Source organism: Apis laboriosa, unplaced genomic scaffold (assembly GCF_014066325.1).
Source record: "Apis laboriosa isolate Shangri-la unplaced genomic scaffold, ASM1406632v1 scaffold1_cov151, whole genome shotgun sequence".
Classification (NCBI taxonomy): Eukaryota; Metazoa; Arthropoda; class Insecta; order Hymenoptera; family Apidae; genus Apis; species Apis laboriosa.
Genome location: NW_025222279.1, coordinates 1,578,470 through 1,602,650, shown reverse-complemented (window position 1 = coordinate 1,602,650; position 24,181 = coordinate 1,578,470). Strand labels below are relative to the sequence as shown.

The window sequence follows — 24,181 nt, the reverse complement described above, 5'->3', positions numbered from 1 at the left end:
GAAAAAAGTGGAACGATGGCGGATTCGCGAGAAGAAATTTCACGCGATTCGCAATTCGATTCGACACGAGAGGAGAGCAGCAGAGAGGAACGGGAGGGGAGAGAAATCGTTTTGGACAAACAAGGATGGCCGACGTAACGAGCCCACGAGGAGGAAGTTTCCACATTGCGGATGGTAGAGGCGCCTCAGGCGGCGCCTGGCTGCGAGTCAATCGCGCTCCGAGTGTAGCTTCGGCTACCACCGAATTCAGTCCACGGTGTTGCTTGCCGCTGCTGCTTCGCCGTGTCTCGCCACCTCACGCTTCGTGGTCAAGGTGCACCCGTAGTCACGTGGTTAACTTACGAAAGTGTGTAACAGGCAAACAAAACTGGGTCGCTCGTTCGTTCATACAACGCCGTTCGCATGGTCCGTTTATTCGACGTTGCGAGAGAGAGGAAGAATCACATGTGCGGTATGCGTGCAACCCGCGGCTCCCTCCCGTTTCCTCCACGTTTATTCCCTCGCGTGGCATCGCGTGGCACGCCGTGTCACTTTTGATCGGTCGCGTGTGAACGTGTATTTTTCGACGGTGCATTATTACGCGGGATAATCGCGAGATCGCGAACGTCTCGTGAAGATTCATATTTCATCCTTTCAGAGTGTCTCCCTTGAAGATCGACGCGACCGAGAATTGTCCAAGAGAGGACACCCCTGTTCCCCTCGCGATAATAATTAAGTCTAAGAAAAAGGCGGCTATTGCTCGCGATTTTGGTAAGTGGTCTGTGCTACGTGAACGTGGTGGATGATGTGACTCTCGATCGTTGTACCCGCCACCGCCGGTTACATGTTTTCGAGGGGATTAAAACGGAATCCGACGAGGTGGAATTAATGCAGCGCAACGATAGGTTCGTAAACGTTCTCGGCCATCCCACGAATTCTCGATGGGGGTCGAAGAAATAAAAAAAAAAGAAAGAAAGAAAGAAAGAAAGAAAGAAATAAGAAAAGGAGAAAGAAATTTCAGCGACGCGCAGTGACGTTTGATTTTTTTTCTCTCGCTGAAAAACAGGGTCGATCGATATAGACATAGTGTATATATATATATTTATACATATATATATATTCGATACGCGGCTCTGTTTAATGCAACGTGGTCCGTGCGACTTTGAAGTTATTCAATTTGCAGTTTGGCCCGTGAATCGATGCTAATGGATCGAATAAATATGCTCTCATCCCTCCCTCCCTTTCCCTTCGTCCGTGGGCCCTAGTGGAAAGCGGCTGAACCGCTTTACCTTTGCTTTTTCATCCTATATTCGCATCGTTCCGGGTAATCTCATGCAAAATTTTCCCTACGGGGAAAATCTTTCCTCGACACTCGGAATTTTGAGGTAACTTCGCCTGCATTCGTCCCCTTCCCTCTCCTCTCTCTCTCTCTCTCTCTCTCTTCCTCTCTCCCTTTTTCGTGAATAATCATGGAGTGGAGTTTACGGGCCGCGTTTTTCACGGTTCGTCTTCTCTCCCGGAAAACGTCGTTTCATCCATGTTTCACCGGTGACACAAAGGAATCCCTTTAGAGAGTTATTTCCCTCGAGTTCTGTAATTCTCTCCCGACAATTTCTTCTTTTAACTTACATATCATTTACCATTTTCGCCTTAACGGTTTTCGGTGCGCGATATCTTTTCGCGGCTCGTCCTCTTTTTCTTTTCTTCTCTTTATACAAAAGTATTTTTCCGTTAGAAGCAGGATGAATCGGGGAACAAGTGAGTGAAAAAGTGAAATATTTAACTTTTGCGGTCGTCTGATTATTTTCGAATTTTTCTTTTTTTTTTTTTTTTTTTTCTAGATCCTTTTAAGCTCGTTTACTTTTACAAATATCAGATATTTATAGCGTTAGCATACTTCTTTGAAGTCGTGCCAAGTGAATCATCGACGGAAGATAGTAGAAATGACGTGTTTTATAAGGGAGAAGAATAATTCCAACAATGGAAGTGAAAAAAAGAAATGGATACTTGTAATACTTATACTTATGAGAAGAAATATTTGCACTTTTATTCCCCCCTGTATATAAACTGCGTCTCCGTTTTCACGATATTCAATTTTTTTCTAATCATAATGAAAATGCTATTAAGCGAAACTGTGCTATTAAAGTTTGTAATATAACAATTGCATTTAATTATTATTTCTCTGTGTCGAGAATCGCGAGGAGAAAGAATGGAATAACGATTTCGATATTTCCAACTAAATATCGTATTCAATTTTTCCACGACGTATCCGGAAATCCTCAAGAATCCCCCGTCCTTTCCTCGTGGTCACCGTTTTCCCTCCAGGCTTACGTAAGGGTTGGTTATCGACGATGCAACAATTTTCCCCTTGTTTTATTTTTGCACCCCATGTTACGAGAGCAACACGGGTCCCGCGTTTGTTCCTCCATGCTCAGTGACGCACTTAAACCGGGTTACCAATGAGAATTTATTGGCAAATTTATTGGAACACCGAGGAACGAACGAATTGCACGGTTATTAACATCGATAATCGCCGCGAATAAACCGGCAATTCTCTCTAAATATTAAAGGTATGCCACGAGGAATCCATGATTTGCGTTTTCGAAATGCGTGTCGGAAATATTGATATTTATATGTCACGAGAGTCGCGATTCGACGTTGAAAAAAAAAATTTTCGACGCGAGTTTCGACCAGATATTTCTGGTTTCTTCTACGCCTATAATACGAAGAAGAACGTTGTTGCCAGATAACGATATCCGGTATTAAATGGTCAACTCAATTGTTTGTCAACACTTGGAATTCGTTTGAATCGAGGATCTCGTATCCAACGAAACGCTAATTGGACTCTCGAAGGAACCTTATTATATCGAAAATTCTCGAGTCTCGCGTGTCGAATAATATATACGTATATCGCACGCTTGTTAATTAATTTTGTGTGACAGAAAAATTACGGTTTTCAGAGGAAACGATTTTCAATGATTCGCTCGCTCGTTTTCCACTCTAAGCGACAATAGTTTCTTCCGTTTCTTTCTTACTATATAATACAAATTTTTTTCGAATTCTAGAAAATGTACGATATATTATATTCTTTATTTCGTTCAACAATGAAACGACTAATTATTTCTTATTTCGTTCCTTTATTTTCCTCGCGAAAACACCACGGTTTCCGCGGTTGGCTCTTATTCAGAACTGGTTTTTAATAGTGCTCTTCGTTTTTACCCCACCGCCATTAAATCAGTCTTAGCACACTGTTGAGCGTTAACGGCGTCTCGTTTCGTCAACCTGCACCTCCTATATTATTCCATTCCTTATTTCTCGCGCGTTTCTTTCCAAGGTTCGCGCTTCCGCCCGCTACGCGCTACTACGCCTCGTGAATAAATTAGTCGCATCAAACGTCATCGAGGAAAAACTGAGAACTGTTTTCGCTCAAACCCCGTTTCCTTCGATACTATTCGTTCGTTCGTTCGATCGATCGATCGTAGAAACGATCGTTTCGCCTTATCGTGGAAATTGCCCTGAAATGGAAAAATCTCTCGTTGATTCTTCGATTCCTTCCGCGTCTTGTCAACCAGGCCCTTGGTATCTTGTTTTTGATAAATATTCTTTTATCGATATCGATATCCTTTCATCTTTTCTTGATTTTTCTTCTTCTCGATCATCACATCCTGAGACGTAAGGGGAAACGTAGCTTGAACTTAATTTTTTAAGGATTTTAACGAGGGTGTAAATCAAATTTTATAGAAATCTCTTTGTTGCTTGAAGTCGATCGAGCCTTGCGTATCAAATATTTTTGACATCCTTCGATCTTAGTAATAAAATTACAATCTTGTAGTCCAAATCAATAGCAGATGTGTCAAATAACGACTATAGAAAAATGAACAAATTTCGAAGTTCGATCTTAATTAAAACGCGTATATGTACTTCGTGTCCAGGTACATTTGATATAAGATTCAAACAACTACTTCGATCCTTCAATAATAATTTAATCAATTCGTCGAGATTGAAAATTTTAAAGTTTAAAGAATTCCTCGAGCTACGTGAAATCACGTTCACTCTTCCGAACATAATTTGCATACTCTGCTACCCTCGATCGTGTTAAGAAAATTACAACTATCCTAATAACCTTTAATATCCTTTCCTTTTTAAAAGGATAGATACCCCCTCCAAATCGATATTTGATCGTATCGTATCGTATTATATATGGAAATTTCTCTGGAATCTTTCGATCGTTGCTTCCTTCGCAATCTCTCTCTCTCTCTCTCTCTTTCTCTGATATCTTGTTAAGGCCATTAACAAATGTTGCCCGTTGTCGGCTTGTGACGCGTGTATCGTGATATCCGGCCACGATAACATATTACAAACTCGACCTGGTTATCAGTACACACCGCTGGAATCCCGATATTAATTTGTGGGCACCGGTACGAGTACCGGTGTGCACCAAGTTACGGCATAATTAGCAAGCCGCGTTATACGAAGGCAAAACACGGATTGGATATGGAAAAGGTGTGGGGGTGTCATTAGACAGAGACGTCGGAACAGATTGCGTAACTCGTTAGAGCGGGGACCGAGAAAATTCAGATAAAAATATGGAAGATATTTTTTTTTTTTTTGTTTTTATGGAGAATACGATTGGATGGTGTGTATACGTACCGCGACTTTGTTGCAACGATAATTTTAACGATTAATATTAACGTTGTTATGTGTTGTATTGGGTGCGAATCGGATAATTGGATGGACCTTTAAGTGGAATAGAATTCGCGAAATTTATCACTGAACGTAGTAGTTTAATCGAGGGAATCTCTCGTCTTCTTAAATTTGTGTCAAAATCATTTATCGTGGAGTTATCGCTTTTTACGTGGAAATATAGGAACAATTTTTTCCCGTAACGTAGTATTAAAATTAGTTTTCGTTTTTACAAATGATTTTGAATTACAAAGGTGTACGGAGACGTACGAATAAATATTATTCCTGTTATTATACATTTTATGGATATGTATATATATATGTAACGTTTGCAAAGGATGAAATGGGTGCACAGCTATTGCGCGTAATTTTATATAATTAGAATACTTCCTCCGTCAAAAATGGGCGTATACTCTCCGGATACTTTCAACTACTATCTACACACAAAAGCAGGGAACCTCCTAACTTCCTTTCCTGCCCGTTTAACTGGGCAGAGCCACGAGTTGAAACGCGGCCTTTCCACTTTACCAAACGGCAATAAAGCATCAGATGTACAACCTGTAAGAGGAGAAACTCCCGTTTTCACGTTTCCTTCCTTCCTTCCTTCCTTCCTTCCTTCCTTCCTTGCTTCCTCTTCCACGAGAGAGAGAATTTTAGTGTATGTATAGGGTGGTTTCTCATAAAAAAAAAAGAAAATATTGCATCGTGTAAGTAAGACCTGTATTGAAGTTAATCGATGATGGATCTTAAATCGTGATCTCTTATAATATATTTAGACAGTAAACTATCTTTCGAGCTGGTTAAAAATCTTTCTGTGGAAAAGAAATTAAAAAAAAAGAAACAGTGTAGAAAATCAGCGAATTCGAGAATGAGTTTTAACATTTTCTTGCATTATTTCTTGCGGGAAGAATTTTTCTGGCAATATCATTGAGATCCACAGAGGGAGAGAATCACCCTGTACATGGAAGAGTTGAAGAAAAAAGAGTTTGTTGCTCGTGATTAATGGAACCACGCGCTGTGCTCGTTAGAACTTCTTTCTCCAACCCTTCCCCTTCTTTTTCGTTAACGCGATCGGGGGTATGATATACCAAGGGCAATTTCGCCAAGTTTTTCACCCTTCTTTTAATGAAACGCGAGTTGTTCCACGGCCAGATGACACAAGGTTTCGATCTCACTGGTTTAAATAATGCAGCTGGCATATACACGGTGTTAATATATACATCTTCGATATCCTAGTTTAGATTCTAGAATACAAGATAAACACGAAAATTGTAAAAACGTAACTATACTTTACTTATAAATAATTGCAATGAAAAAAAAAATTATATCTCAAGTAGAAGTAAAAAAGTATATTAATTTTACCAAAAATTCCACTTTCATCATTTTTAACGTTATTTTAAATGATGATAAAATTAAAAATATGAAATTATCGTTTCTAGGGTTTAATTGTTCCAGTATTTATCGAGTGTATTTATAAGTTGAAAATTGATAAATAAATAAACGTAGAAACAGAGCGATTTACTTCCATTTTCATCCAACGCAAATTTAAATATTTAATTATAAATATTAAATAATTATTTGGACGGGTTGGTAATTAAAGGGTCTCGATCGAAATTTTTGTGCATCGACTTTCGATTTCGATCCGATTCTCGAATCCCTGTATCCCCGCTCGCGAGAAGAGACACTTATTGGGAACGATCACGGCCTGTTCCCCATCCGACCGACTCATTATTGCGCGCGATAAAATATCGGACGCGACAGGAAGCCGGTCGTTCCCTTCTTCGTTCCAGATAATCGTAGTTCACGGACGTAGGAAAACGAACGGCCGGGTTTTACGTCGTTGCCTCCGGTGCACGCGTTCTGAAAATATATCGTAACCGGAAAGTTTTAGCGCATTTTCACCTGGAGGGTGCGGTGTTTTACGCGTACGTGCTCTTTCGCGTTGCCGTGAAATATTTCCCGTGTTTTTCGAGGATCGTAATAAGTACGTGGAGGGGGAAAGCTAGCTACCTTTTTCACGGCGAAAAGTTGGACGCGATTATATCGTTATACGATCCGATATGTCCGTTAACGACGGTTTGTAATCGGTCAAATTTATCAACGAAATTTTATTTTACCTCGAAAATCCTTTTAAAATCCTATTTCTATAATTTAATTTCACGAATAATTATAGAATACCTGTAGCGCATATCTTAGTATAATTATATACTACGCAGGTGTTTAATTTATTCGTAACAGATCATTGTTCGTTTACTTTTTCTTCTATCACTTGCATATCGTGTAAAATTCACGTAACGAAAGATGTTTGTTTCTATTAAACGTTTTTCGATATAACTTTAATAATCTTTCAAGCATTTCCTTGAAAATCTTGAATTTATTTATGGTTAAAAATCGACCATGGAAAAGTTGAGAATTCATCCAGTGACGATCTTGTAAAAGTTTGATACGTCGGCCCAGCTTGTACTCTCTCTCCCGTTTCTCTCGTTCGTTTTATTTTTTTACTGAGATGCCAGTTCTCCCGGGAGAAGATGGGTTTCTCGAAGATGGAGTTCGTGGACGGAGACATCGGGGTGGGATCGGAAAATTCACGAGCGATCGGCGGTTAAAGGATAAAATGGCGAACAAAACGGTGGAATCGTCAGTCGATCACTACGTGGGTGCTACGTAGCCGGGGAGATTAAATCAACCGAGCCTCTCGACATGCGAGGCAATTAATTGTCAAGAGCGAAATTGATCGCGCTAATTTCGGAGAAAGCCGAGCACTTGGGGCTTCGTTCGAGAGCCATTCATCGAGAGGCAAGAATTTTCTTTCCGCCCGCGAAATATTTATCGCTCAATTACCGAAAAAGAGAGGGAGAGGGAGAGGGAGAGAGAATTCCTACTTAGGAATCGAGAGAATTGGAAAAGTTAACGATCGAGTCGATCGAGATCTCTATTAGAGATTCGAGAGCACGTGTGTTATTTCGCCGTTTATTTGGAAGAGAAGAAAAAAGGTCTTAAGAATTTTGGGAAAATTGATATTCTATTCAGCTTTGGAAGAAGGAAGAGGGAAAGAAAATTCTTCTTTTTCGAGGGAATAAGGAAAATATTAATAAGAGGAACGAACGACGCGATTGTATCGAGGTTTAAACGCGCTCGATCAAGCAGCTCCTAGAAAATGATCTACTCCTGCAGAGTATTTGCGCAAAATCATTCGACATTAATGAAGATCTCTGGCGAGGAGGATCGAACCGCACATCTTCCGATCTCAACTTTTATTTCATAATCGAAACGTACAACGAGATATAAACCTAACTTTGTACAAACCTTGCTCGAGCACGTAGCTTCTTCCCTCCACGTTATCGAAAGAGACAGGCCCCGAAACGACGACCGCTGTGTCGAAATTCAAAACCCAGAGCCCCAGAGACTTTTTTCTCCATTCATGCGACTTCAATTCGAAAATATAAGATTTTCACTTTGATACTTTCTCTTCCCCTCGACGTATCGGCACCTTTATTAATATTTTAACGACGTTAAAGTAAAAAGTTACTGCGCCTGTCCGATAAATTCTCCCCCCCTCTCGGGAGGGAGAGATCGGTTTTTAAGACTTTAATCATCGCGGATAAAGCGTGGAGAGTTCGCCTGCACGACCCGGTATCAATTTTATCATCCCTGTAGTAGTTTTTTTTCTTTTTTTTTTTTTTTTTCCAGCGACGAACAGTTTTTCCCTGTCGAACCATCCCGGAAGGGGATTGAATTTCACGGCAACCGTTCACAACCAGTGGGCGCACCAGCGTCGTTGTTACACTCGCGCCACGGCAACGTGCATGCACACAGTGGATACACACGCCGGCCCGCCACGGGAATCGCATAGATTACTGTATCTAGCCGCGAACCATTAGCCTGACCCCTTTCACGTTCGCCGCCGATATACGAGTTCGAACGTGGAATATTGTGCGCGAACCGGTAACCTGAAAACTGAGTGGAGCAGCCCCCGTTTCTCTGTAACGGTGTTTCGTATACCGGGGTCGAGGGAAAATACAGAATTCGATCGGTAAATTATAACATCGGAATCGGCCCCTGTGTGTGCGGAAAGTTGGCTTTTGCCAACGTTTCGAAAGTGAAATTTTGCAAAATTCCTTTGCTGGTTTTGATTCGATTCGAGAAATGGTGGTTCGTAGCTGGGGATTTTTGGAGATGAGTTTTGAATCATTCTAACGTTTCGAAAGTTTCCATTGCTGGTTTCAGCGGGGAAGGTACGAAATAGATTCATATTTTGGTAAAAAATGTGGATAGGGGAACGTGTGTTGATAATAATCTTTTAATAAGAAAATTTCGGAAATTTCGCGAGTTTTAATGAAATTTTGTAATTTCTTTCTTGATTCGCGAAAGGTTCATATTTGGTAAAAGTTTGGATGGAAAAATGTGGAATGCGTGTTGATGATAATTCTTTGGAAAATTTCAAAGTTTCACGATACTGAAATTTTGCATCTATTTCTTAGACGGATAGGTACAAATTTTTACAAGAATTGAAAGAAATGAAATCGTCACGTACGTATATTTGAATAATGAATTTTACTATAATGAAATTTCATTCAATATTTTTCATTCAATTCCGACAATTCAGAGAGATTCGTGACGACTCGAGAAAATTTTGTAAGCGATGAAATGATTTGAATGGAAGCTGCGGAACGGGATTACCATGTGCTAACAGCTTTAGTTACGATTCTTTAGCCGAGGAGAGAAAGGAAGAACGGTTGGCGGCGAGTTTTGCGCAAATGAAATTCCGATCCCCGTGCCAATTCGATTTTTGCGATTCGCCAAGGATTCGCCTTTCCCCGTGACGCGAATTCGAGCAGATTTTATAAGACGGCGAGGGCGTGAACAATGAAATTTTGAATGGAATTATCGTGGAATGAAATTATCGCGTCGCTAACTGCGTTATATATGCTTCTTGGACGTGCGTTGGTTGAATTTATGACACATCGCTGACAACGATTGAACTAATCTCTTCCGGCTTCCTAATTTGATGATTTCACCGTCCAGATCCGTGTTTCAGTTTGTGCGTAGTTTCACGTTGAATTTGCTGACACCGTGATTAAAATATAAACACGATATTCAACAACTTGATCGATATTTAGATACGTTCATAGACATTTCAGTCGATAATTCGAATGATTAATTTTGTAATTACGAAGAAAGTTGCTCGAATCTTCGCTACATTCGATTTAATCCATGTTCGATCCCATCGCTACTCAGAAGCATTCATTCATAGCGTTAAACGCATCTCGATTCATCATTCTCAGGCGCAATTTCTTTGAAAAGACCTTCTTTGAAGAGACCTCCGCACCTCCACTGATAAATAAAAAAAGGGGTGCAAAACACGGTGGTTGGAAAGCAGCAGCACCGGGTAGGATCACGACACGTAACGAGGCGGTCGTAATTTGATTTCGCGTCGTTCCTGGGATACGTTTCCACGAAACGGCGCTGTGTGCACACGAGTCAGGTGTTTAGCCGCATAGGATTGCTGATTCTCGAGGGCAAGGGAGAGGCAATTCGCTCGTAATAACGGAAGCAACCCTCCCTCCCCGGCTTCGCGTCGGTTAATCGGATGTCGCCAGAAACATGCTCCGCCGATGAAAACGGCTTGTACCCTTGTTTACACGCGATACGAGTCTCCCGCAGATTCGACGCTTTTCATATCCTGCTACTCTTCCTCCGGCCCGGATGCTTCGAATTAATTAACGTCCTTTGCTTTTGCTACCGCGTCTCGCGTTTCTTTCACGCCGAGTGCAACGTTTATTTCATCGTTTCGCGCGCTCCAAGTCGCCGTTTATGCACGATCGAGAAAAAAACTTATGCTCCCTATCTATTCGATTCTTTCGACTCTTTCTCTAGAGCTTTCCTCTAAATTAACTTCGACGGAGCAAGAGCGTTGAGATGAAATCACGACAAACGAGGTTACTCGCGATTAGTCGAAATTTGAAGGTAGCGAAACGAGTCCTCGTTTCGTGTATTTCTCTCGAGTCCGATGATCGATGGATAAGGAAGGATGGATAAAATCTTCGATCATTTAAGATCGAAGTTTTTACGTTTACGAAGTAGATTGGTATCGGAGAAGCGAGAAATTATTTAATTACAGAAGTAATTACAATTTTGTTTTTCTCTCAACTCGTCCGTGACGCGTCGTGGCAATTACGTTTATCGTTTATTTCCTCCTCTCGAACAATATTCTCGAACTTTGAAACTTCGCGCTCGGATTCGACCTTGCCCCCCTCCCCAGTCCCCTCGATCGCCTCCCGTTCGATTCTACTATCCCGAAGCGGGGAGAGTATCCACTTTGGTTACGTTGCACGCCGACGATTTGTCTTATTTAATTGGCCACTTGTCGAGATAATTAATTGCTCCAAGATCTTGGCGACTCGGGATACTTTGCAATTAGCAGCGGCGATGTTATCCGGGATATCTCGCCGCTCCGTGGAAGAATCTCCCGCCGAGGATAGATATCCCCCCTCCTCCTTATATTCCTCGAGAGAACACCCTTGGATTCCGTTCTCCGTCGACCGCGGCAAGGCTTGCACCCTTTTCTTCCTTCCTCTCTCTCTCTCTCCCCCCTCCTCTCTCTTCCGCGCCACGAACAATTAATTTCACCTGTAGAGGCGGGTACAGCCTTTCCAGAAATTGAATTACGCTATCTGTAGAACAAGTTAATTGCATTATTCGTAGTACGAGGCGGTACAGCCTCGGCTTACGTAAATGCACCAACACTTCGAACTCGTTCTCTTTAGCGCCGTTCTCTGTCGCCGATCGACGTCGAGGGAGCCTCCCTCCCTCTTCCTACCCAGCTGAAATTGAAATTTATTCAGCCGAGACAACGGGGCTGGAAGGGAGGAGGGGGAGGGGAGCGCGCTTCTCTTTGGTATTCGAGCGTCGTCGCGATGAAGTCGCGGAACCGATCCACACCGGGCTACCACTCGTTATATTTTTCGAAAGTCCGCGCGCCTAGCGGAATACAAATGGCGGATGGAGGGAGGTGGTCGTAAAATATGGAACGTATTAATGGATCGTTCATAGTATTCGTCGGTTTTTGTCCCGATTTCGTTCGAGATGCGGTGAAATCGATTCGCGGGGGCAGTTTCCGGGAGGAGGGAAGAAGAATAGTGTGTGTGTGTGTGTGTGTGTGTGTGTGTGTGTGTGTGTGTGTGTTTCTACTCCTTCTCCTTTCTCCCCTCCATTTTTTTTGTTATTTTTAGAGAAACCATGGCGCGCGACAATGGCCGGCGACAACGACCACGACGAGTTTTCCAATTTACGCTTTATCGGGGACAGATTGCGCGCTAACTCGAAATAGAAGAAACAGAAACGCTGGACGTTGTGGCAGGTTTACAACGTGGTGGCGATTCGTTGTCGATCGTTGGGAAACGAACGATGCTTTTTTCCCTCCCCGAGGCTCCTATCTCTCCCTCTTTCTCTCACCCCGCTGGAGTGAAAAATAAGTGGATCTATCGGCAGCACACGTCTATAACAGTCGCGGGAAACGAGAAGAAGGATCGTGATGGGATTGGCGTTTTTCGACACACACACACACACACACACACGTATATACACGAGGATAGATCGTTTCTTTCCGCCCCAAAAAGAACGATACGTCTCCTTTCCGCGTAATTTTACGTAATTTCCATGATCGAATCGTTTCTTCTCTTTTTTTCCCCCCTTCCCCTTTCCTTCTCTTTTGTCTCCTCCATCTTTCCAACTTGATCAACGGTTATCAAACGAGAGTATTTCGCGATATTCTCGGCCATTTTTCGGATAATTCGGTTAGAAGAGAGGGAAGAGAGAGAGAGAAGCGTTTCGCCGGTTCCATTAAGCCGGAGGGTGATATCGGAGAAGAGAGGGGCAAAAGAAAATCGATTAGGGAGGAGAGGGGGAGGGCTTGACGACGACGCTTACGTCCGGTATGAAAGCGCAATGCCTTACGCGCTACGATAAATCCTTCCTCGTGAAAGCAGATATTGCGTTATCGTCCCTGTGTGACCGGAAGTAGCTTCCACTTTTAAATTCCCGCCCACCGCGTGCCGCGGATCTCTTCCATCATCGCCCGTAAAATCGTCGAATATGTATGTGTATATATATATATATATATATATATTTTTTTTTCTTCCTTCGAATCTCCCTCGAATTTTAACTCTCTGTTATCGACCCACGTTGGTCGACTTCATCCCCCGTGGAAAATGAAGGAAGAACTAATTTGTCGCGGACTCGTCAGGTTAATGGATTATTCTTTAATTCGATGAACAATGTCGCTATGATCACGGCGCATGCATAATCTATGAGATAGCCGAGCATCGCTTTGACATTCTTGCATTGTAATTAGATATTCCCCCTCTCTTTCTCTCTCTCGATGATATTGTACAGGATTTGTAGAGAGAGAGAGAGAGAAACTAGCGAATAAATTTCGGCGTACCACGGTATTCCTCTTAATAAGATGGAGTTAGTTGTGCGGCGGTGTCCGGATGTACGGTTACGGTATTTGATCGCGGTCGAGCCATTAATTGGCTCACTTTTTGGTATATTACGTCGAGACGTGTCTCGATGTTATCTACGATCTGCATTACAATTTAATTTCTTGGCTTCTCGGATATTGAATTCCACACGGGGGGCAATTATTTCAATTTCCAAATTAATTATAATTCGAGTCAAGTATCAAGTTAAATACAAATTATCGATTTTTAAGATATTAAACATTTTCGATATTTTCCATTTTTCTTTCTTTTTTTTTTTTTTTTTTTTTTTTAATAAAATTGAAAAACGATACGTCGATTAATAAATCGTTACGCACAAACATATTAATAATTCATATATTCTTCCCCTCTTTTTTTCTAATAACGCTATAAATAATTATAAATAAATATACGCGTGTATTTAATCACCGTCGAGGAAAAAGTTCATTTGATTAAATGTCATTTGATAATTTCGCTCGTCATTCTATACATTTCAAAATTCAACCGGTCAAATTAGAGAAATGAAATTTTTTTTCTCCTCGATCTTGAGAGGTTTCCCTTTCTCTCGAGCGAAATGTTAAATTGAAAAAAAAAAAAGAAAAGAAGAAATTCACGCATGGACATCATAGAACAGGTGGTGGGATGTTTGCTCGACACTCGATCCCGCTACTGGCAAAGTTATCGATACCGGTTGACAGTGAACGGAAGAACGTGTCGCGTTTCGTACGGCACGGGACAGCGGGTAACAGTTTGATACTACCGATTATTGCCGTCTATGGATCATGAATACCAACCACGCACGTTACGTTACATATATTAAAACCACTTATCCCTGAAATAGAATTGTTTGCACCGACTTCTAAATCGTGTTGTCGTATGCCAGCTGTATATATATATATATATATATATATCGCGAGTGAATTGCCTTCATGCTGCATGCACCGAACCGCCACTGCAATTTACTACTTTAGCCTCGTATCAGATGACCTCTGATACTCGTCTACTACCGGAAGCGTCGTGTCAAACGGCTGACATTCCTTTTTTCCTTTTTCTTCTTTTTTTTTTTTTTTTTTTAACACAGTTACGGACGATTTATAAATAAATAAAATTCTATCGAGAGTTTGCACGGATCGTTTGCGAATCGACCCGACCTTTCGATAAATTAACTTTTTCTTACTTTTATATTTTAATATCTCTCCATTATCGTTTAATCGATAGTTTTAACGTAAGTATTCTCCTCGTCGTTTATGTTTTTTTTTTTTTTTTTTAACCATCAACGCGATGATTTCTTAAGTGATTCGCACTTAATTTTTTAATCTACGATTTTATGTAAATAGTTTGTGACATCACGTTATATATATATATATTTTTTTTTAACTTTAATTCATCGATAAACAGTCGATGATTTGCGGATTATTTAATAGAAAGATATTCGAGATATTCTTTCTTTTTTCTTTTCTTTTCTTTTCATTTTAATGTTTATTTTAATTAGATTGATCGTTTAATGAACAGTTTCGTTACATCGCTGTTCGTTTACGTCTCGTAGATTTGATACTCGGATACTCGGTGCGGTGATTTCTGAACGCTTTACATTAACACAATACACCTCTTACATAACGAACCGCGGCTACCGACACGTAAATATAATACGCACTTTGCATACGTACAATACGGTGTTTACATAAGCGTAATGGGTACGTGGCCAAGTGGTCGCGCGCGCGCACGAATGCGACTCATTAAATTGGTAATGTTCGTTTGATACGAGAAAATGATCATCGGAATTGATCGAAAACTACGACCCAATTACTTCCTATATTTATTTATTAGACATTTGTGCACGTGTTAAATGGTAATATTATCACAACCATCGACAGAGATTTACAATACCCTCTTTCGAACTCGAAAACTTCTAATTAGATAGAAATATTCTCAAATATTTGTGAAGAAGAAAGATCATTTTCAAAGTTTCACACTTTTTCATCGACTCGAACGAATTTCAAATCGTTTCTGCCTTCACGAAACACGAAAAATTCTTCGATTTCTTCACGATTCCTCCCCGCATCCGAGGAATTATTGTCGAGAGAGAATTTCTCGCCGTTTCATTCCAATTTATCCCAGCGATCGCTGCCTTTCCTCCTCCTCCTCCTCTCATCTTTCGAGCGTGCAGGGTCAACCGGTTGTTGACAAAGTTCTTCTCCTCGAGAAAGAAAGTTCTCGTCTCTCCCCCCCAGAGGGCGAAGAAGAGGGAAAAGAAGGTCCTCCCTTTGCGGCCACTGAAGCTTCCGTGAAAATTTCCGAAAGAACGAGCTATCGATCGGCGAATGAGGCAAGATAGCCTGGTGATTCACGGTTGTGTGGCTATCAACGAAACAATTTCACCGATCGGATTACAGCGTCGGTGTAAACGCGACCGGTTGCGTCAGCGTTTGAAGGGACGTGACAGGAGAGCACAAGCGGAGCCCGCTTCCTCTGGATTAAGTAATCCACCGTGTCCATCCAGTACGTGGATTGTCGACAAGAGAAAGGGAGAGAGAGAGAGAGAGAGAGGCAGAAAGGGAGGGAAAGCTTATTCGAGTTGAGAGAATGTGGAGAAACAATCCTAGGAGCGTGGTGAATATCAATGATGTTGAAATTTCTTCGGCATATTGTTGAAACAGTATTCATCGAACAGTTCCATATCAAAATACTTAAGGAGAAGTATCGTAATATTTCTCTCGATGGTGATATTTTTAAATCAATATATTAAAGTCAAAAATTGATGTCCGCTTGTGAAAATTTCTATGTTAGCTTAGATTTCTAACGTCGCAAGATTAGGTTATCGACGATAGGTTAGCTTGGACGATTCTTTGATAAAACGTTTAAAAGTGAAAATTATCGAATAATATCTTTAAAAATATCGATATCGTATCGATATTATCAAAATTTATACATAGATATCGACTCGATGTCGGTATCGATTTTAACTAATATCTGACTGGAGGAGTAGTAAAATACTCACAGTTCCTTTTAACGAAATCAAATCGCAAATCCCGCGGTACCGGAAACCCTTATAAATGCAGGAGGAACGGTCGAAGCTACTTATGTATTATCTCTTATATATGTGTGTATATATATATATATATATATATATATATATATATATATATTTGACGAATATAGGTGAAGTATACGGTGAAACAGATAAAAGGTTGCTTTGGACATTTGCCATTCAACGTTTAGATGATTCTCGGCAAAGGTAATCGGGGCCAGAGCCATTTTCATTCGCGATTTTCGATCGTTCTTCACGTTGCCCGATTCCATAGGTTAGCTTGATCCTTTTTTGAAAATATGGAAACGATCCTCGAGCATTTTATTTTTGCTTCCATCATTTGCGACGCGTGCGATTCATATTACCTGTCTCCATTTGATTAAACGTAAAAAGAAATTGTATCGTGTGATTCGAATCGTGAGATGTTTTTCGTTCTTTTTCGTTTGAAGAGGAATTAATTTTCTTCCTCAAAAAGTCAAAAATATACTTTCTAAACTTGGATCCAATTTTACGCGATAATTTGTTTCGTGCGTAATTGGCAACTCAAATAGAATGGAACCCGCAACAATATTGCAATAACGNATATATATATATATATATATATATATATATATATATATATGTGTGTTGTATTTTTAGAACGAAAGTTATAGCTTAGAGAGATGGTTTTTATTTATCGACTGACTGACCCGCCTATTTGTCCGAAAAGCATACAGCAAAATCTCTGTGTCCGCAGTTGGCTTCGGGCCGAAAAAATTAAATATAAAATCTCCAAGTTACCACCGTTACCACATCATCAATAACACGATATCACTTTACTTCATTACGGAATATATATTACACCTGCATACACCTTTGCTATTCGACACGCGCGTTTAATTCATTTCTCCCTTGAATAAAAGAAGAAGCGAGATAATTCTATTCAAAATAACGCGAAAGACGTTGTAAATACTTCCTTGGAATACTTCATTAACGAGTAAAACTAGAATGTTCGTTAAATTCCCCTCCTCGTGGTAATGTAAGAAACGCGGAATTTCATCCCTTCACCCCGTCACGATAATTATACTAATTTTTGCCGGAGAAATTCGTGCGTGCATTCCCTGTCGGTCCGCCTCTTTCTACGTCTTTCTCTCTCCCTCTCTTGCTACCCTCCTTGATATATACCATTATGGTCCTCGCGTAAAACAGCGAGCATTATATTCATTCTTGTTGATGCACAAGCTCACCCTCTCTCTCTTTCTCTCCTCTACCATCCACCACGTAGGTAACCCGATACGGAGATTCTTGCGATCCGGGTGTGTGTGTATGTGTTTGTGTGTGTGTCGGTGGGGCGCGCACACACACGCTCGATTCGCGAGCTCGCCTCGAAAATTCTATCCTTGGCATCCCCGGTTGCATCTTCTCTCCCCCTCGTTGCGAGGCTATGCACGCGCGCAAGTCTATGCACCGCTTCGTTTGCCATGCACGCGTGTTGGTACACACACCCTCGCTCGAGGGACCGCTCTTGATCGGATTTACCGCCTTTATTTACGTCGTTACGCGCTCGAGGAAAACCTCTCCTCCTCCCGCTTCTGCTTCCCTCTTTCTTCTCTCTTTCCTTTTTCAGCTTCTCTTTTTTTTTTTTTTTTTTTTTTTTTTACGTTTCCATCTTTCCTTCCTTCCTCTCGGTTTTACCTATTCATCGTTTCCTCCTTTCTCCTCCTTCTCTTCCTCGTTGCCCCCCCGAGCGAGATTCACGAAAGGTTTTCAACCCTTCGAGGGTAGTAACACGTCGCCGAGAACCGTTCTGAATGTGAAATTATGGATAACGCGTATTTATACTCGGCCTCTCCCTCTCTCTCTCTCGTCTACCTGTTACTTGGATGGTAAAGGAGAAAATATTCGGTGGAAAATATGAAGTTGCCTTCGGAACGACTCTCCCCTTTCACCGTTTAACGACGTGCCAGAATTCGAGCGGTGGAACTCTCGAGGGTGGTGGTGGTGATGGAGGACTCGACGAGGATAAGATGATATTTTTCGAAAGTGATTCTCCCTTACGATTTTACACGCCGATGATAATAACTTTCGATAATGTTTCCCTCTCGAATCTTTTTACCTATTTTTCTCCTTCCTTTTCCGTGTGAATTGGATGTTTGATTAGATATATGGTACGTAGCTTCTCTCGTTATCTACGCACGATGCACGAGGTGTGTTCCGCCTTTATTTATAGATTGCTTCACCAGCTGCTTTAGCTAGCTTCTTGCCTCGTTTCCTCGAGGAAATTTACCTTCCTCAAAATCTTTTGCTTTCGATTTTATCACCTTTTTCATCGTAAACTCTTTTTTATTATTTTTATTACGCGATAAAATATTCATATTCGTGGACATAGTAGTGGATACCTGTTTTCACTTTGTTTTCATTTAATTCCTTTTTTTTTTTTCGAGAAGATCGCTCGTGTGTCTAAAATATTCTTCTCAAATCCGTGCCGCCTAATTTGAATGAATCAGCCAGAGGTCTGTTGATCGTTCTTGGAAGATTTATGCTCTCTCCACGTATTACGACCACCACGCGCCAGACCTGTTTCCCTTTTTTGTTTTTCCTATAGTTTTATTTCATTGCTGGCGTTGTTGTATAAAGAAACGTTTGTCGGGTTTTCGAGCCGATGATTTAATGGTAATGAAAAAAATTGGACGGTGAAATATATATATATATATATGAAATAATAAAATGTTTTTGTTTAATTTTAGACCGATGAAATATGTGCGTAATGGAAATTTCGAGATATTTTTTAATAATATATGGTTCGTGAAAAATAAAGAGGAGTTCTTTCGTTCTTTTTGATACAATTTAAAATATTTAATATAATTTTAAAGAAGTTAAAATATTTGTATATCTCCACTCGTATTTATTTTATATATATATATATATATCGCGATATTTACTCCGTCTCGTGTAAATTAATTTGGTTTACTTTTGGTCAGATCTTTGTGTTCATTCAAATCAGAACGATTTAAAATATACGAAGTAAATATTTCCGTATTTTTTTTTCAAGAGTTGATGTGATTGGAGGAATAGATTTAACGATTACGTTCTTGTCATCATAACTAGAACTTTTACTTAAATTACTCGTCTCCTATCATCGATTGCTCGACAATCGACACGTATCGGCTCCGATTCAATTTCCACGTCAAATATTTATCATTTACATACAATTGCAATTGTAATCACGTTTCGTAAATAGACTCGGCCGCACGGTAGTGTGGCCTTTTCCATAACATTCGTCCAATTCGAGCTATATAGATTTCGATCGCATTCCAAATTATATTTACCCGATTGGTCACATAATTATACTCGAAGAAAAGTCGAATAGTTCGTTATAATACGTAAGATATTAACGTTAGAATTAATCTCGTAAAGTAATCTGATATGATAGATACAAACAAAATTTTAATAAAAACAGCAATAATCAAAAAATATTCTTTCTAAAATATTTCGTTACAATCGTGAAAGAATATCACTCGTGAGAACTGTTTCGACGGATTCGATAATTCCAATATCCAATGGATGCCGAAAAATGTTATCGTAAAAAAATAAAAAAATAAAAAAATAATACCGAAGTTAAACAATATTGGGTGTTTGGCGAAAGTTACGAACCGCGCGCGATATTAATTTCCTTCTCTCGAAACCTCCCCTCTTTCTCTCTCTCTCTCTCTCTCTCTCTCTTTCTCTTCTCCCCCTTCCTCCCTTCCGATTCTTCGATTTTAATAAAGCGCATCGCGTTTTACGCGTCGCCGGTCTTATCGAACGGTCGCATCGTGGAGATTTAATCGGAACTTAGTTTCAACCTCGTCAAAGAATCGCGCTCGAGATGGAATATCGCGAAAGTGGAATCGAACAACGAAACTTTTCCATCTCGATGTGCGGAGGGGGGGAGGGAGAGGGGGAGGAGGATTGCTCGCTGCTCTTTTCCACGGTTTTCCCCTTCGAATCAATGTGTCGCGATCGTTTGAAGTTCGCTTGAAAGAAAAAAGAGAGAGAGAGAGAGAGAGAAAGAGGGGCGAACGTATTTTTTTCCGTTTTTTATTTTTACCTGGCTACGGTTTACGACAAAAGAGCAACTTGCATACGTCAATATTAGAATTTACGCCGCGAACGATTCGTGAATCGTGAACACGCGATATTTCATTCTTTATGGCGAATGGATACGCGTGCAAGATGGAACGTCGTGGCCCATGAAACTTTTATTTCCGTGGCTCATCTTTCATGCAAAGGACGGCCACGATTTGACCCGTAAATGGATATATTACGGAATATACGGTTGAATTGAAAGAGAAAGGGGCGGATGATAATAGGATGGAAATACGGTGGAAATTGCGGCGTCGGCGAGTGAGATGTTGTTTCTTGGTAAAATTAATTGGGCGAAACGGGGTTTGATGATTGAAAAATAAAATTGGAATTGAAATTGGAAAGGGAAGAATAATTTACGCGCGAATTTTTTTTCCATTTCCCGTTCAATGAATATTAATTGGCGCATTCTTGCTTCTTCTTCGCGCTTGAGCGTGCAATAATAGCGTGTGAAAATAATATTTTCTTAACAGTATTGAAAACAATTGTTAAATAGTTGGGGAAAAAGTTTTAAAGTTCTTCCTTTATGCGAGTTTTCATGCGAGTAGTATATTTCAAAAAAAAGAATAATAAAAATATATTCGTTCGAGATCTCTTCGAGGCCATTCGAACGACACCTATATTATTATTACACAATATCTTGTATAACGATATTTTAAAATATTTTCTTCGTTTCACTGGTGAGCTATTTTTGTTCGAAAAAAAAAAAAAAAAAAAAACTCCATTATAGGATAATAACGGCTGATGAATCACCGGCTCTGTCCTCGGTGGAACGTGGGCGCCGTTCAAGGTGTAAGGGGGACCGGAAGAGAGAGGATTGATAAGGGGACGAGAGAGAAAGGAGTTTTCTCTTTCCGTCGCACCTTCTCCCCCCCTCGCGACAAAGCGTCCAGCCACCATGAAACGTATTTCCTAGAACATTCTTGTTCCTCTCTCTCTCTCTCTCTCTCTCACTACGAGGAAAAGACCGCACGATACGCAAAAAGAAAATTCCCTTTCCAATGTTGTTGGCGGCGGGAAAAGAAGACCATACGTCAAACTCTTACCGATCCTCCTCGAATCGAGTAATTTTCTACTCGAGGATAGTATATCGTCGAATGTCTATTTTCGCGAACGTGGCACATATGTATATATATATGTGTACATATATGTGTGCGAAAGAATAGCGTCTCGAAATCCTGGGAAAACGGTCCTCAAAGCCGGAACAAATGTTTGAGGAGAACTTGGCTACACGTACACGTGTATCGACGAAACGGTCGCGAGCACGCTAAAACCGGTGTTGTAGTTACCGGGCTAATCCCAATGCTCCCAGGCTTAACCTGAAAACTTGTACTTACTTAATCCCTTGGTGCATGAATTCTTGGCTTCGATAGAATAGCTCCCTCGTTCCGTTTTAATCGTTGCTCGTCAAATACTCGTCATTCCCCTGAAATTAACCATCTATCGGGGCTGCTTGCCGATTTTCGAATCTGTTTTCCGATTCGAAGATGAGAGAGAGTCAAGGAAAAAAACAAAAGTGACTTCTCTGTGAACGACGAATACTAAAATTTCGATTAATTCCGTATTTTATTTACTATTCGAGACTCTTTTGAAATTGTACTCGTAGAAAATTCCACGAACACTCGAATACATTTTTCCACGTGGTTCCTTTTTATACGGCACACGAGCTTATCTTTGTCGCCTGCGCATACGTTGAAACTCGACAAGAGGAGGGGAGATTGCACCGACGACGATCGTGCACCAAGGCTTGGCCTTGATGAGAGAGAGAGAGAGAGAGAGAGAGAGAGACTTTTTTCACCCTTGTTCGCGAAAAAGTCGTAAAAAAATATAAACCCGCAAAACGAAGAGAAATAAACGGCTTTCCCCCCTCTATCCCTCTGTGATCCACATTGCGGCCGTTGAAAAGCTCGGCAATAACGAGTCCGCGTGTTATCGAGATCGCGCGATTTGGCCAAGTGTGGAACGTTCACGGGTCCGTTTTATAACGTTGTTATTTGCAATTAATCTCCTCCCTCCCTCCCCTCGTTAATTCAATTGTTGCGCGCCACGACAATCACGCGATAACGTTCCATTCTCCTTCTCTCTCTCTCTCTCTCGATTATCCTCGTTTGATTCTACTCTAATGCATTTCTCGTTGCCGCTTGATTATTCGTGGCATTTCATATTTTATCAATTAGCTTTTAAATCCAATCCGCGTTTTAGCCGCGTTTATTTCGACGATCAACTCGATCGATTCGATTAACCGAGTTAAAACGTTTTATAGATAAATCGGATCCTTTTTTTTAAAGAGATCATCTTACGATTGGAAGGAAACGAATCGTAAATCCGAGTTGAGAAGGTCGACCTCGTTGCCAAGTTACCAAGTTTATCGTCGAAATCTATCGTATTACTTTATGTTTATCTCGTATCAAAACGAGCGTCGAGATCTCATCGCCCGATCTCACCCCCCCCCCCTCCCAATTTCCCCGATGCATCCCGAGTTCTCTCTCGTAATCTCTCGATCCAGCACGCCTCGCGCTATACACCCCTCCCCTCCTCTCCTTTCTCCTCGATCTTGGCCAGATTACATTTCTAAATTCCCCGACGCCGTATCGAGTTAACGATACGCGATTATGGTAAAATTGTCTCGTTGCCCTTTAACGAGCCAGGAACACTGCTATCGTCTGCTGTCGTCCTGAAAAGTGGAGGACGCGCGACTCGAGGAAGGGAGACGAGATAGAGGCGAAGAGAAGAATCGTGGAGAAGAATTGATGTTCCGCAGTGAACTCGTCCGGAAAACGCGGCACAATACTACACGGGAACAGTCGATCGGTTACTTTTGTCGCGCGACGGGACATGGCGCGGGGGAGGGGGAGGAGGAACACACCGCCCCGAGCGGTCCATTTGCCTGGTCGTATTTGCACAGGGTGCACCCCCTGAAAGGGACATTCCTGCTGTCTTCCCTTTGTGCCTTTCGCGTCTTCGTTTTTCTTACACCCTTTTCACGAAAGGCGAAATTGGACGAGCGGCTCGGAAGCCGGGCGCGGAAAGGGGGTTGCTCGGCCATTGCCACCCTATCGCTCCCCATCCCCCCTTTGCATTTTTCATCCTCAAAACTCGATAAATGCGCGCCGCTGATCATCCTCGCTATCGACCTCCTTCCATCGAAACAGCAACCTCCCTGGATTCTTCGACGTTGAAAATTGAATTTTTTCCCATAATGGTTCCGAACGAGACGAGTATTACACGCTAGCTCCTCTCTCCGCTTTCCAAGCAAGAGACGCTGCTCGCTGCCGAGATACCGAGGTGGGCTGTGGCGGTGGAAGATCGTTAGAGAGCTCCACGGGTTCCTCTACGGATTCCGTAGATTACGTTAGGGATCTCGCCACGTTGAAAACCTTCCGCTCGCCCTTCATTCATCCAACTTGCGAACTTTCGAAAAGAACTCGTTTTCGCTGCGATATTCCTTCGCCGCGTCGGATGTTTACCGAGCCATTTATGTCAGACGAGCCATTTTGCTTCTCGCAAACCACGTTTACGTTTGGAGGATCTATCGAAACAAATCGTGGAGAATCGTCGAGAATCGTTGAAATTGCTTTCAATTCTCTCGATACGTTTTTACGATTGGAAGTTGAAGCGGCGTGAAACGCTGAACTGATGAACACTCGCAATATTCGAGCGACGATCGATGTCGATGGCGTATCTTTCCCTGGTCGATATTCTCGACACGGTCTTTTTTTTTTTTTTCCATCAACTTCGTCACGTATCTTTTTATTATTCCCGCGACACGATCGCGCAATAATATCCGCCGCGGTATTTCTCAACGAGGCTCTGCCCTCTCCCCGATATATAGGCCAAGTTCGCGGTGGGGAAAAAAAGAGAAAAATTGGTGAAAATCGAAACAAATAATAACCGGACGGGTCGATAC

At 41.4% G+C, this 24,181-nt stretch overlaps 1 protein-coding gene across 1 annotated transcript in view; it reads left to right on the top strand.

Moving 5' to 3' along the window:
• The first annotated feature begins 258 nt into the window (after positions 1-258).
• LOC122712294 (protein gustavus) overlaps positions 259-24,181 on the top strand; it is a 186,795-nt gene continuing 162,872 nt past the window's right edge. The window contains exon 1 of the mRNA XM_043931821.1: positions 259-884. Coding sequence (XP_043787756.1) covers positions 868-884 — 17 coding nt within the window. The 5' untranslated portion in view covers positions 259-867. The remainder of the gene's footprint in view (positions 885-24,181) is intronic.